This window comes from Amphibalanus amphitrite, unplaced genomic scaffold (genome assembly GCF_019059575.1).
Source record: "Amphibalanus amphitrite isolate SeventyFive unplaced genomic scaffold, NRLGWU_Aamphi_draft 000294F_arrow, whole genome shotgun sequence".
NCBI classification, from domain to species: Eukaryota; Metazoa; Arthropoda; class Thecostraca; order Balanomorpha; family Balanidae; genus Amphibalanus; species Amphibalanus amphitrite.
Window position 1 is genome coordinate 538,366 of NW_024881789.1, and position 14,083 is coordinate 552,448.

Consider the following 14,083-nt stretch of genomic DNA (forward strand, 5'->3'; position numbering starts at 1 on the left):
CTGGGTCGATATCCGGTGAAAACCGGTGGCTGTTGTCACACGATGTCCGGCGACGGGACCGGGGCGACTTCCGCTACTGGAACAGGGCTGGGAAAGGAGCGAAGGGACTACAGCCAAGTGGCATGCCCAAAATGCCCACTTCCCACTTCATAGAAAGGTTAGTTATCTCATCGCTCCCTTGATTGAAGCTTCATAAATCGATTTTACCCAGTTCGTGTTTTGTTTCCGATTTTTACGTTTTTTGATTTTTAGTTCGGGTCGTTGATGCGAGCTCTGTGATGCACTGCACGACTTGACTGTTTCGCCAGGGGTGGGCGAAAGCCTAGTAACTGGAATCCCAAAATGTCAAAAGCAATCGAAATATTCGTAGACGCTTACACATGCTTACAGACTGAGTTATATAACGCATAGCACATACTTAAATTAACTTCACACACACATGGGTGTGTTGGTACTGGGCCGTTTCAAGGCCGTGGGAGTCGTCATCTGCTCGGTCTGCCGGTCGTCGGCGGCACGTGCCGTCTCCCATGTGCTGGGAGGGTATGTAAGGACGAGCCGGCCGCGCCCCCGACACACCCACCCAGCCAACAAGAGCACCAGCATGTGAGTACTGCCGGAATACGGCGTGGGCCGTCACGGGCAGGGGGATTTGTCAGCATAGCTTTCGTCGTTCTTATGATATTCTTAACCCATGGGCTAGTTATGTTGCCAATCACTATTTTATAGAGCTATATTTTTACGGTGTTGTTCATCTGTACCTCAAGTGCTTGCTGGGATTTTACGAAATGTGCGCTCTAGGCTGTTCCCATTGTGTCGGGGATGCAGCTCTGTAGTCCCAAGACTTTACCTTTGTGACGGTGACCCTGACTCAGTCATTCAGTTACCTGACTACGAGCAGGGTAATTCAGTTGAGTCCATGATGGTTGCTAATGGTGACGTCCATTATGCCTACCCCCTTACTTGTCTTCGTTGTGACACTACCCCTTCGTTCCAGGATGTGGAGCCCATTGGCAGCGCTCTGTCTGTCCGCGGTCCTACTGGGCCCCGCGGCCGCCCAGTTCCAGCCTCACTGCGACGATCGGCAGGTCATCGTTCACCTGTTCGAATGGAAATGGACCGACATTGCCGCCGAGTGTGAACGCTACCTGGCCGGCGCCGGCTACTGCGGTGTTCAGGTGAGATAATGGCCGGGTACTGCGGAATTCAGGTGAGATAATGGCCGAGTACTGCGGAACTCAGGTGAGATAATGGCCGGGTACTGCGTAATTCAGGTGGGATAATGGCCGAGTACTGCGGAATTCAGGTGAGATAATGGCCGGGTACTGCGGAATTCAGGTGGGATAATGGCCGGGTACTGCGGAATTCAGGTGGGATAATGGCCGAGTACTGCGGAATTCAGGTGAGATAATGGCCGGGTACTGCGGAATTCAGGTGAGATAATGGCCGAGTACTGCGGAATTCAGGTGAGATAATGGCCGGGTACTGCGGAATTCAGGTGGGATAATGGCCGAGTACTGCGGAATTCAGGTGAGATAATGGCCGGGTACTGCGGAATTCAGGTGAGATAATGGCCGAGTACTGCGGAATTCAGGTGAGATAATGGCCGGGTACTGCGGAATTCAGGTGGGATGCTTATCGGATACTGTATGGGACGGGAGAGACACCGGATACTGCTGGATCCATGTGGGATACTTAGCGGATACTGACGGGTGCTGTGAAATACTGACCAACTATAACAATTTCCAGTTACGAACGAGTTTTTGTTGTACTGTCATTTAATGCGTCTGATTGTGCAGTAATATAAGTTAATCACTTTGTTGCAATTTAGCAATTTACATGTGTTTGGCGTGTACAGTATTGATTTGCCTGCCTGTGAAACGTTTTGTTATTGCTTACTTTTCTGCCTCGTACCATGATACCATTCACGACTGACCGACCCCTGACGGCCACCCTAACCCACCCACCCCTCACCACCGCCAGGTCTCGCCTCCCAACGAGCACGTGCTGGTGACGGGCGAGGGCGGCGAGTACCCTCACCCTTGGTGGGACCGTTACCAGCCAGTCAGCTACCGCCTGGAGTCCCGCTCGGGCTCCGAGGACCAGTTCAGGGACATGGTGGCCCGCTGCAATGCCGTCGGAGTTCGGTGAGTTGGTGCCTTTTTAGTGTTGTGTGCCCATTCCGAGGGTTTGCCGTCAGGTAGTGAGTATGAGCTGGACGGGTACGAGTCGGAAGTAGCACAGAGTCATACGGGGCCAATAGAGTCGTAGGGGGAGAGAACAAGTCACGATTCATATGGATTATAGTTTCACAACAAATGTTTTACACAGTCGTGGGGCCAGGTAATGTCGTAAAACTGGCAAACTATCAATGAAGAGGGCGTCTCACCGTCGTGTTATGACTTAATCATCACCCTGAGTGTCCTGAATGATGTAGAGGTTCAGAAGTGCAGGTTTATGAGAAAATCTTTAGCTTACGGCAGCATCCGAAGAGTACTTCAATTTTGTCTCCGATTCGGTTCGGTGATTTTAACCTATCGGAAGTTGCAATAGGATATTAAATCTCTCGAGCCCTGCCTGTCTAGCAATGATGAGTGGTTTTATATCGATGTGTTTGCGTGAAAAGTTTCTATGACAACCGGTACATATAACAAGCCGGCGACTGCCTCAATCGCAATATGGCTAGGAATGGCTGGCCGAATACTGATGCTGAGTATGTGTCCATTAGACGCATTATAATGCTGCAGTGAACTTTTCGTAAATCAAGCTTCTCCGTAGTCCCTTAGTTGAACTATGAGGTACTAATTGTGGTATACGTGTTTTTGCAGCTTTCACGTTTTGAATTTATTGCAATGCAACCTTTTCAGTTAATTGCACTTGGTTTCAAATAAATTTATTGAATACACAGTGGGCTCAGACGTAGCCTGTAGCCCCACAACGCTGTAGGTATGTTTTGTTCTGAAAATGACAGAAGGTGTCCCGTTTATTTTGCAAGAAACTTTTGATGCGACACCCCTATTATAATTTGTCTCAGTTTTGTCTTGAGTCGAAATTACTTGAATTAATTGCCGTGGGCCCACTTTCTACTACATTTGCAATATAACAATATAAAGTGCCCTGCTGCCGCCTGTGTTTAATTACTGCACGTCTGAGAGAGTCGCACCTGCTGGCAGTGTTGACAGGGGCGGGGCACCACGCGCGTCCCTAGTCACGTGTCCCGCTAGGTCGGTTCCCACCGCATACTATCGGCTCGGGAACTGCTCTGTACGGCTTCAGGTCACTGCCGTGGGATGCTGGCAGCTGGGGACCGCACCGCGTGCAAACAGGATAACGAGACACCATTAGGGGCGGCTGAACTTCGTCTTAACTCCTAGTGGCCGAAACATATTTTTAGTCATGACTGCAATTCGTTTGGGTACATAAAACATTATTCAAATGTGGTTGGGCGAATGATTTAGGTTGTATGTGCCTTCAATTGGTACATGCGCTGCGAAGCCAAACGAATTGACTGATGTTAGGTTGATTGGGCTCCGTGGGTTTGATGGCATCATGTAAAAATTATATTAGCTTCCAGGGATGCGGAGCCGGAGCCGGAGTCGGAGCCGGAGCCGCCGGAGCCGGCATATTTTGCCCGGAGCCGGAGCCGGAGCCGGAGCCGTGAAACAATATAGCCCGGAGCCGGAGCCGGAGCCGGAGCCGCCAAAAAAGGGGAGACTCCGGCTCCTTTTTATTTTTTGAAGAGGAAAAAAAATAATTGACCTAGTTCGGTTTGACAGTACAAGGCAAAACATATGGTACTTACGTCATGGGCCATCAAGTGAATGAAAAAATCCGAATATCCCCAGTATCCCACAGTACGCAAACAACTTCCTGTTTGCTCTCCCCCCCCCCCCCCCCACGTCTACTGCATCCCCAGAACATGAGGACCAGTCATCAGGTGACGGCCATTGTTTTCAAACCAGTGCAGTGGACTGCGACTCCCAGCACCGTCTCATCCCACACACCCCCCACCCCTCACCCCCCAATGCAGCCGAGACGGGTGTCAGCTTACGATGGTTCACTGAACTCCGATTCGCGGCGACTGCGTTTCCAATGCCATCGCTTCCTAGCCCTTTGTTCTGCCAGTTCTCTCCGAGGTGCGTTTGCGCGGGGACGCGGTGAGCCGGTCATGGCAAAGAGTAACGCGTATAACCAATCCAATTTTTCTTCCACCCGTATTTAATTGATTGCGTAGGGGATGTACTGAGTCGGAGCCGGAGCCGCCGGAGCCGGAGCCGGAGCCGCCGGAGCCGGACCATTTTACTCGGAGCCGGAGCCGGAGCCGGAGCCGCCATAACATTTCACCCGGAGCCGGAGCCGGAGCCGGAGCCGATTTTTTTCTCAGGAGCCGGAGCCGGAGCCGGAGCCGTCTGAAATTTCCACGGCTCCGCATCCCTGTAATAGCTTCCCTTTGAGCGATAATGAGTCTCCTCCACAGCATTTGGCAATGGCGCTCGGCTTGAATAAATAATGAGGTTTTGTCACTAACGAAACCACATCATGTCATTGAGGTCGCCATTCACCCAGTCACCCGACCCCGCGACTTCATATCACGTCCCATGGTTCTATCAAAGGCAACGATGACACGCCGTTTCAGCGACTCGGGCCAATAATAAAGCATCTAACCGGACTGCGAGGCAGCACTTTCACTCGTGGTGAGACTCCAGCTCGAGTTGAGAGCATCAACTAAAAATGACACACTGAAACTGTTGTGGCGCGATGGCGACTCGCGCGACATCTGTGTCAGTACGGCACGACACCTAGCGGTGGCGTCGCCGTACGGTTGTGCGTGTGCCGGCCAACCCCGAGTTACGAGCGGGGGGCTGGCAGTTGTGTAATACACCGTGTGCTGAACGGACGGCTCTGCTGGGCGCACAGACTACCGACCCGAACAGGCAAAGACACTGCACGTGGCGACGAGAAGAAGAAACGGATTTTACGCGCCTGTTGGTGGAATGCAGGGAAGGCCATACAAGAGAAGAAATACCGGCGACGGGAAATAATTGAGTTTTTGCGGTGTGCCATGTGGACAGGGCGGTGGTGAGGACGTGGCGAAACAGCTGATTGCGGGTCGGCTGGTGATCGGGAATCAGCTGACGAATCAGCTGTTCGTGAGGTGAAACAGCTGATCTCGGGTCGACTGGTCAGAGCGGTCAGAGGAAATCAGCTGACCAGTCAGCTGTTTGTGTGGGTTGGCGGCCAAGGTCAGTGAAAGTTGTTTACAAGAGAGGGACGGAGAGCGGTCTGGCAAGGCGCCAAAAGTGAATTACAGAAGAACAGTGAGCAGAACATGGCTGGAATTGGATTGCCGGGTGTTAAGGAATATGTAGCTGGTGATGACTTTCAAAAGTGGGTCGGAAGTCTCGAAATATATCTCATAGCAGCAGATATATCCAGCCCAGAAAGGAAGAAGGCTGTCCTGTTGCACATGATGGGGCCAGATTATCAGAGCATTTTTGAGTCACTGCAGCCCGTGGTGATGCCAGGTGAGACTGATTGTTTCAAGGAGGCTGTACAACGATTTAAAAGCTATTTAGCTCCAGAGAAAAATGTGATCGCTGAGAGAATGACGTTCCACAAGATGACTATGAAGGTGGATGAGAAGTTTGAGCAGTATGTCAGCCGTCTCAAGATCCAAGGACGCAAATGTGGCTTCAGTGGCTCAGGATTAGATAGTGAAGTGCGTGACCGAGCTATCGCTGGATGTAAGCCCAGCCTACAAGAGAAGCTGCTTCATCAAGCGCTGGAGAAGGGTGACAACCTTTCTCTGCAGCAGGTTCTGACCATGGCAAGAGTGTGGGAGGAAACCAGACGTGTGACACAAGAAATGTCATCACAGTCAGAGGGTCATACTGTGAACATGTTGAAGAACATGAGCCACCAGGAAGAGCAGCATGTGCATCTGATGCAGAAGACCAGGTCAGCCACTCACATTAAGGACAACAGAGGACAGGAGGACAAGCCCTGCACGGCCTGTCAGTTCCGTGGACACAGTGCTGGTGGTCCGCGGTGCCCAGCACGTGGTAAGAAGTGTGCAAAATGTGGTGGTATGGGCCATTTTGCTCGATGCTGCAAGACTAGGATGCCAAGACAGCAAAAGGGCGGCAGAGTTCATGCAGTCGAAGCAGGACAGACAGAGATGCACCTGAACCTGTGGGAAGTCAGTGACAAGCAGGACCTGCAGGAAAGGGGAAGCAAGGTGTCCGTGCTGGTCAATGGATGTGGGCTGCAGATGCTGATTGACACAGGATCCCCAGTGTCAATTGTGAGCCGGGACATGATGGTACCTGGTCTCGACATCCGACCATCACAGCTGAAGCTGAAGTCCTTCACAGGTCACATGATTCCACTGGTCGGTGAAGCAGATGTGGAAGTCTCCGCTGAGCAGGGAGTGCGAAGGAAGCTGTGCTTGGTGGTGGCCGACATGACTGGAAGGAGGGCCCTGATGGGAAGAGACTGGATTCAGGCGTTGAAGGTGACAGTGCCAGGATGTGTTGGAGTCAACATGATGGAACAAGAGCCGCTGGAAGTGGTTCTGGAGAAACACAAGGAAGTGTTTGAAGAGGGACTGGGCTGCGTCAGCATCAAAGCTCATCTGACACTGAAGCCAGATGCAAGACCGGTGTTCCGGAAAGCGAGACAAGTCCCACATGCTCTGTTTCAGAAGGTGGACGCAGAGCTGGACAGGTGGCTGAGAGAAGGTGTGGCAGAGAAAGTGGACAGGAACCTCAACACAGGCTGGGGAACGCCGCTAGTCCCTGTGCCGAAGGCGGATGGAAGTGTCCGACTAGCTGCAGACTACAGGATCACAGTCAACCCGCAGCTGATGGTACAGAAGCACCCTCTGCCCACACCTGAAGAGCTGTTCGTGAGGATAAAAGGGAAGAGATTCTGCAAACTAGATCTAAAGGATGCGTACCTGCAAATGGAGCTCGACGACGAGTCGAAGAACATGACGACTGTCACCACACACAAGGGACTTCTCCGCATGAACAGGCTACCGTTCGGGATAAGTTCCTGTGGCGACATCTTCCAGTCAGCCATGGACCGAATCTTGGAGGGGCTGGATGGATGTGTCAACTACTTGGATGACCTACTGGTGATGGGAGGCACAGAGGAGGAGATGTTGAAGTCGCTGGACCAGGTGCTGGCGAGACTGACCGAACATGGAGTGCGACTGAAGAGGAGCAAGTGCCAGTTCAACCTCAAGGAGGTGACGTATCTGGGATGGCGAATCTCAGGGACCGACCTGAAGCCAGTGCCGGAGAAGATCGAGGCTCTCCTGAAGATGCCAGAGCCCAAGGACGTCAGTGAACTGCGAACACTGCTCGGTAGTTTGAACTACTACCAGAGACTGATCCCGAACATGGCAACAACTCTGGCGCCTCTCCACAACCTGTTGAAGAAGGAGGTGAAGTGGAAGTGGAGCCGTGAATGCAAGAGAGCGGTGGAAGAGATCCAACGAGTGCTGTCCAGTGACAAAGTTTTGATGAGGTACGATCCCCAGATGCCCATCAAACTGATCACTGATGCCAGCTCAGTCGGAGTAGGCGCAGTACTGGTCCACGTCCTGTCTGACGGACTGGAGCGCCCGGTGTGCTACAGCTCAAGAACACTGACTGCAACTGAGAAAAAGTACTCAGTGCTGGAAAAGGAAGCCCTGGCCGTTTCCTTTGGAATCAAGAAATTCCATCAGTACTTGTATGGACGCCGCTTCTGTCTGGTCACTGACAACAGAGCGCTGTCCATGATTCTCAACCCACACCGGGAGCTGCCGAGCCTGGCTGCGGCACGGATGCAGCGATATGCGCTACAGCTGGCCGCGCATTCGTATGAAGTCGAGCTGCGCAGAACAGATGCGATGGGAATCGCCGACACACTGTCGAGACTGCCTTTGAGCATCGTCACACAAGAGGAGGAAGAGGAATGGTGCCCCCAGGTACTGAACACGGAGAACGAGGGGCCCACGCTGCACGCAAGAGAAGTGGAGGTGTACACTCGCCGGGACCCAGTACTCGGGAGAGTACTCCAGTACGTGCGCACCGGATGGCCGGGAACGGTGGATCCTACGCTGAAGCCGTTCCACCTGAGGCAGGACGAGTTGTCCACGGAGGGCGACTGCGTACTCTGGGGAGGAAGACTGGTGGTGCCGACCAAACTGAGGAACAGAGTGCTGCAAGAAATACACTCAGGACACATGGGAAGCAGCAAAATGAAGCAGCTGGCCCGTCGACATGTGTGGTGGCCAGGTTTGGACCGTGAGCTGGAAAATCTGGCCAGCAGCTGTTCAGCCTGTACGGAGAAGAGAGCAGCGCCACCAAAGTCGACTCTGCACCCATGGGAGCAGACCTCAGGCCCCTGGGAGCGCATACATGTTGACTTCGCCGGTCCATTTCAGGGAACGATGCTGCTGATCGTATCAGACAGTTTCTCCAAATGGATCGAAGTCACGGCAATGAAGTCGACGACTGCGGAACGAACTGTTGAGGAGCTGAGGAAGCTGTTCGCCCGACACGGTCTGCCCATACAGATCGTAACAGACAACGGGACACAGTTCACGTCGGAAGAGTTTGCGACGTTCACTAAGAAAAACGGAATCAGGCACATCCGAGTAGCGCCGTTTCACCCAAGCAGCAATGGTGCAGCCGAAAAAGCCGTACAAACGGTCAAGAACGGTCTACGGGCCAATCAAGGAGAAGGAGGCAGTGTAGAGCAGCGACTGGCCCGGTTCCTGATGAATCACCGCTCTACACCAGTGGCTGCTACTGGCAAAACCCCAGCAGAGATGCTATACGGACGGAACATCCGGACTCGTCTCGACCTCCTCCGACCGGATGACAGAACAACAGCCAGAGGTGCTCAAGAAAAGATGATCGAAGATGCTGGTGGACGCCACCGCCTCTTCCAAGAAGGTCAAGAAGTGTGGGCGAGAAGCTACTCAGGCCCCAAGTGGAAACGAGGGAAGATACTAGCAAAGACAGGACCAGTATCGTACGAAGTAGACGTTGGCGTAGCCGTATGGAGCCGACACGCAGACCAGCTTATCCACGCTGGTGAGAAGACAGAGCACGAGAGAGGGGATCAGAGCCAAGAGAGAGGACGGGAGAAAGAGGACGGAAGGGAAGACCGCCCAGAAAGAAACCCAGACAAGAAACAAGAAGAGAGAGAACAAAGAAGAGATGATCATGAAGAACGTCAAGCTGAAAACCCCGAAGAAAGGGAAGAAAGAAATGATGGGGGAGAAAGAACAGATCAACAAGAAAGAGGGGAGATGAGACAAGAACAGAAAGATCAGAGAGGAAATGACCAGAGAAAACGGCAAGATGGAAGAGCAGACGGAGAGGAAGAAAGAAAAGAAGAGCAGGAAAGAAAACAAGACGGAGGTCAGAGAAGAGAAGCTGAACCGTTACGTCGATCGACCCGGGTGCGCCGACCCCCGGATCGCCTGGTGATGCAGATGTAAAGTCGGTGGGGGGTGGTGTTGTGGCGCGATGGCGACTCGCGCGACATCTGTGTCAGTACGGCACGACACCTAGCGGTGGCGTCGCCGTACGGTTGTGCGTGTGCCGGCCAACCCCGAGTTACGAGCGGGGGGCTGGCAGTTGTGTAATACACCGTGTGCTGAACGGACGGCTCTGCTGGGCGCACAGACTACCGACCCGAACAGGCAAAGACACTGCAGAAACCGTCACACCAGACCTCAGCAACGGCAGCAGATATAGTTAGCAACGCGGACTGATGACTCCTCAACGCAGGGCCACGGTGCTAGATCCATAAAAATACTAGCAACCCGCCCGGTACCGCGCCCCATTTCACTTTGCACCCACGCGCACACTCGTATCCACACCCACCAAACTCTGCGACACATCATCTTACGAGTATTTCAGAAACATTCATGTGAACCGTCCCGCTACACGCACCCGACCGCTAACCAACCAATATCTCCCACCCTCAGTATCTACGTGGACGCCGTGCTGAACCACATGGCCGGGCTGGGCCGCTCCGGCCAGGGTATCGCCGGCTCCAGCTTCAACTCGGACGATCACGACTTCCCGGCTGTACCGTACACGGTCGACGACTTCAACCCGCGCTCCAAGTGCCCTTCGACAGACGGTGAGTGGTGACGTGTTGGTGACGAATGTGAGTTTTGGTAAACATCGGTGAGCGTTGATGAGGTTCGGTTAGCATTAGAGACGGTCGTTGTAGGGTGTTAGTATCGGTGAGTATCCTTGCCGGATGTGGGTAGTGTCTCGTAGAATTGGTGGGTGTCGTTGCCGGGTAAGATTATCAGTGTCCAGTGAGCATCGATGTCATACCTATGCGAAATAATCGGTGAGAATTGGTCAGCATCAGTGAAGCGGCGGGTACCTCAGTCCATGACGGTAGAGGATGCCCGCTTTACGGGACATTGAGTGACGGGAGGGTACCTTTTCTCCGGAGTGATACAGTGTGTGTGCGTGTGTTTGCTTGCATGATTAACGATTTTCTTTTTGTGTGTCTGTGTGTCAGTCGCTATACCGTGGGAAACAGAAGAGATGCTAGTCATTTCACACAAAAGAGGATGATGGTTGCACTGTAACGCTAAAAGGTCAACAGCGTGAATGACCCAGCCTGTGAATAAAGCCAGAGATGAGCATAAAAACCACGCAATACAGCGTGTCCTTCAACCTATACACGAGTACCAACCACTTCACTAACAGCCGTGAGTTCTGACCTACTCACCTCCCTCCAGGCAACGTCAACAACTACTCCGATATGGATAACGTCAAGAACTGCACGCTGGTGGGCCTGACGGACCTGGACCAGAGCCTGCCGCACACCCAGGAGCGCATTGTCGACTACCTCAACCGTCTGGTGGACATGGGAGTCAGCGGATTCCGCTTCGACGCTTCCAAGCACATGTGGCCCGACGTGAGTGGTGATGGTGACTAGTGCCTAGAGGACTGACTTGACGAGTATAGGGAGACGGGGGAGAGGGAGGACGACAGAGGAGAGAGTGCATGACAAGTGGATAGAGAGGCAGAAGGTTCGAAGTTATGGGATAAAAGTACGTACAAGTACTTACTTTTATCGTACTTTTTATCGTACATACTTTAACGGGGACTGACATATAGCGAGTTAGACAGACAAAAGGCATGAATTCATTAGCATGGTGAGTAATTTGAGTCGCCAGCCCTCGGTCGGATCTTTGGCGATATCACTGTCTGAGGCGGTATCGTTAGGGTATCACTGAGGTGTCTCGTGTCGGCGTGGCTGGTCCCCAAATTGATCGTAGTGTTCCAGTCCCGGCCGTCCCCTGACTCATTGACGTTCTCACAGGACCTGGCAGTCATCATCGACCGTCTGAACAACGTCGGAGACTCGAAGCCCTTCATTTTTCACGAGGTCATTGATCGCAACGACGGCGCCGTCACCGTTCAGCAGTACTACGACATCGGTCAGTAATTCAGACAGCACCTGGAAAATCAGCAGAGGGTGCATGCAATACGATCATGCGATGAAAAATTGTGTTTTAATATAACAGAATGCGTTTTTAGCGATATATTCAATCACTCTTTCTCGATTTATCAGACGATCCCCTCCCGTTTGCCGTCAGGTCGTCCGACCGAGTTCCGTTATCCGATGAAAATCGCCTGGGGCATCAAGGACTTCAACCAGCTGAGTAACGTGGTCGATTACGGCTGGGGCATGGCCGAGTCCGACAAGGCCTTCGTCTTCGTCGACAACCACGACACCCAGCGAGGTCAGTGTGCTTTGTCGCTTTAGACGGATATAAGTCGAGCGACGGGAATGGTTGTTGGACCCCGTCGAAGGTATTGTCACTAGTTTCCGCTCATCGGATGCTGCGGAATGCGGATTATGGAACGACGTGCGGAACAGGCTAGCTGTAAAACCTAAGCTGTTTGTTTTCGGCCTAGCTTAACCCTCGCATGTGTAGGGAGGGGGGGGGGGTCGGATGGACCCCCCCCCATGGTTTTTCGCAAATAAATCGCGTAAAAAGCGGCCGATCGCGACGAAACTTTCAGTACCCTCGCATTGATCAATTTTACACCTACCCTGAAAATTTCATGACCCTGACCCAAATGACCTTTGACCTGTGACCTCTTTTCCGAGACCATGTTTGGCCGGAATCGCGATTCGGCGTACGTCGGCTCGCATTAGCCGCGCGGTTGCAAGCTTTTCGTGATTTCAAACGTTCAAACATGTGATTTGATGTTGCTCCCATGCATTAGGGTGGGTGTCAAGGTCACCTGAAGGTCAGGTCAGGTCATTGACCTTTGGTGACCTCGGGTGACCTCGGTTCACTTTTTTCGAGTTTTACATGTTTCTAGGCTAGTTTTTGGAGCTGAATTCGAATTTAGCAACCATTTGAATATTTACGAAGTAGTTTTGGTGCCTTCGTAACATGTTACGAAGCTGTCAGAGGCGGTTGACACGTACTACGAATACCCGCCACGACACCTACTGGTTGACCTGACCTGACCTGACCCGACCTGGTCTAAATGCTTAAAGACATCAACTGTGATCAAAACTAACACGATATTCGTGATCAGCACCCCGAAAAACCTCTTAGCAGCCACTCTTTACGACTTTCTAATAGGTCCCGATTTTCCCGACTTTGGGTCATTGACCTGACCTGGAAGGTCAACCAATGACCTAGGACCTTAAAATTGGGTATCATCGGCTTCCTCTCGTCACGGGCAACATGCTCGTTTTTTCCGCGAAGCTCTAGCTCGATCAGGGGCCAAACGGCAAGGGGGGTCCAACCGACCCCCCCCCCCCCCCACACACACATTAGAAGCTGGAAAACGCCGCACACATGCGAGGGTTAAGTACTTATCAGTGTGCCAACCGTGGCGCTATGCAGCATGCACTATGCACTGCGCAAAATACAGGCCATCGTCGGTAGCGCTATGCAGTATGCACTATGCGCCACGCAAAATATAGCCCATCGTCCATCACCATCAGCTCCCTCCCGCCTCCCTTCTCCACCGTTTCAGGACACGCCGGCAACGCCGATGTGATCACGCACCAGACTCCCAAGGAGTACAAACAGGGCGTGGCCTTTATGCTGGCCTACCCGTACGGCTTCACGCGTGTTATGTCCAGCTACTACTTCGGCGACGATACGGACCAGGGCCCGCCTCACAACGACGACTGGAGGTAGGAGGGGTGCCACCTGTCTGTATAGGCCAACTCACTGCGATATCTTTAACATGGAAAATTAAGAAAATCAATGAAAATAAGACAAAAAGATTTAAAATAGCTAGCAATTAATGATGGCAAGTTTTACTTGTTTGAGATGAATTATACCTATGCAATGTTTTTTGTGTTATATTATTTTCTTTCTGAATTAAATTGCTTTAAAAAAGCAGGGGACGTTTCCACTCTCCAAGTGAACTGATATATCCGGCGGAACGACTATCGCAGCTGGTGCTCCCTGAAAAAGCATTCATCATTGCCGAGCGCGGTCCTGCATCAACTTCCAAACCAACCCACACTCACCTTATACCCCTCCCCCGCAGCACCGCTGACGTCGTCATCAACGATGACGGCTCGTGCGGCGGCGGCTGGGTGTGCGAGCACCGGTGGCCGGCCATCAGTAACATGGTGACCTTCCGGAACGCCGTCACCGGCACGGAGATGGCCAACTACTGGAACAACGGACAGGCGGTGGCCTTCTCCCGTGGTCAGGTCGGCTTCTTCGCCATGGCCAAGGGCTCCTCGATGCACGAGCACCTGCAGACCGGTCTGCCGACGGGATCCTACTGTAACCTGATCGACAACTGCGCTACCACAGTGGAGGTGAATGGAGACGGATCGGCCGATATTAACATTGATAACGACGAGCAGCCGATTCTGGCGATCTGTGTTGGTTGTGAACAGAACTGAGCGGGGGAGTGACGGGCTGGTTGGAACTGGTAGGTCGGCCCGGAGACGCGGCTGGCTTAGGATGTCGCAATAAATGTCTGTGATTGAAATGGATTGGAATTTGTTGAACTTGACGATGAAACGCGATTGGGATGGTGCGGATATGCGGAGTGAT

General features: G+C 52.6%; 1 protein-coding gene across 1 annotated transcript; it reads left to right on the forward strand.

The window, feature by feature from the left end:
- Nucleotides 1–409: 409 nt before the first annotated feature.
- Nucleotides 410–14,019, forward strand: LOC122387651 (alpha-amylase-like). The gene is made up of 9 exons (XM_043378020.1): nucleotides 410–603; nucleotides 995–1,175; nucleotides 1,981–2,144; nucleotides 9,992–10,149; nucleotides 10,769–10,947; nucleotides 11,356–11,473; nucleotides 11,633–11,779; nucleotides 13,038–13,200; nucleotides 13,563–14,019. Exons 1-9 carry the CDS (start codon nucleotides 440–442, stop codon nucleotides 13,927–13,929), a joined length of 1,641 nt encoding a protein of 546 aa, XP_043233955.1. The 5' UTR covers nucleotides 410–439; the 3' UTR covers nucleotides 13,930–14,019.
- Nucleotides 14,020–14,083: the final 64 nt, after the last annotated feature.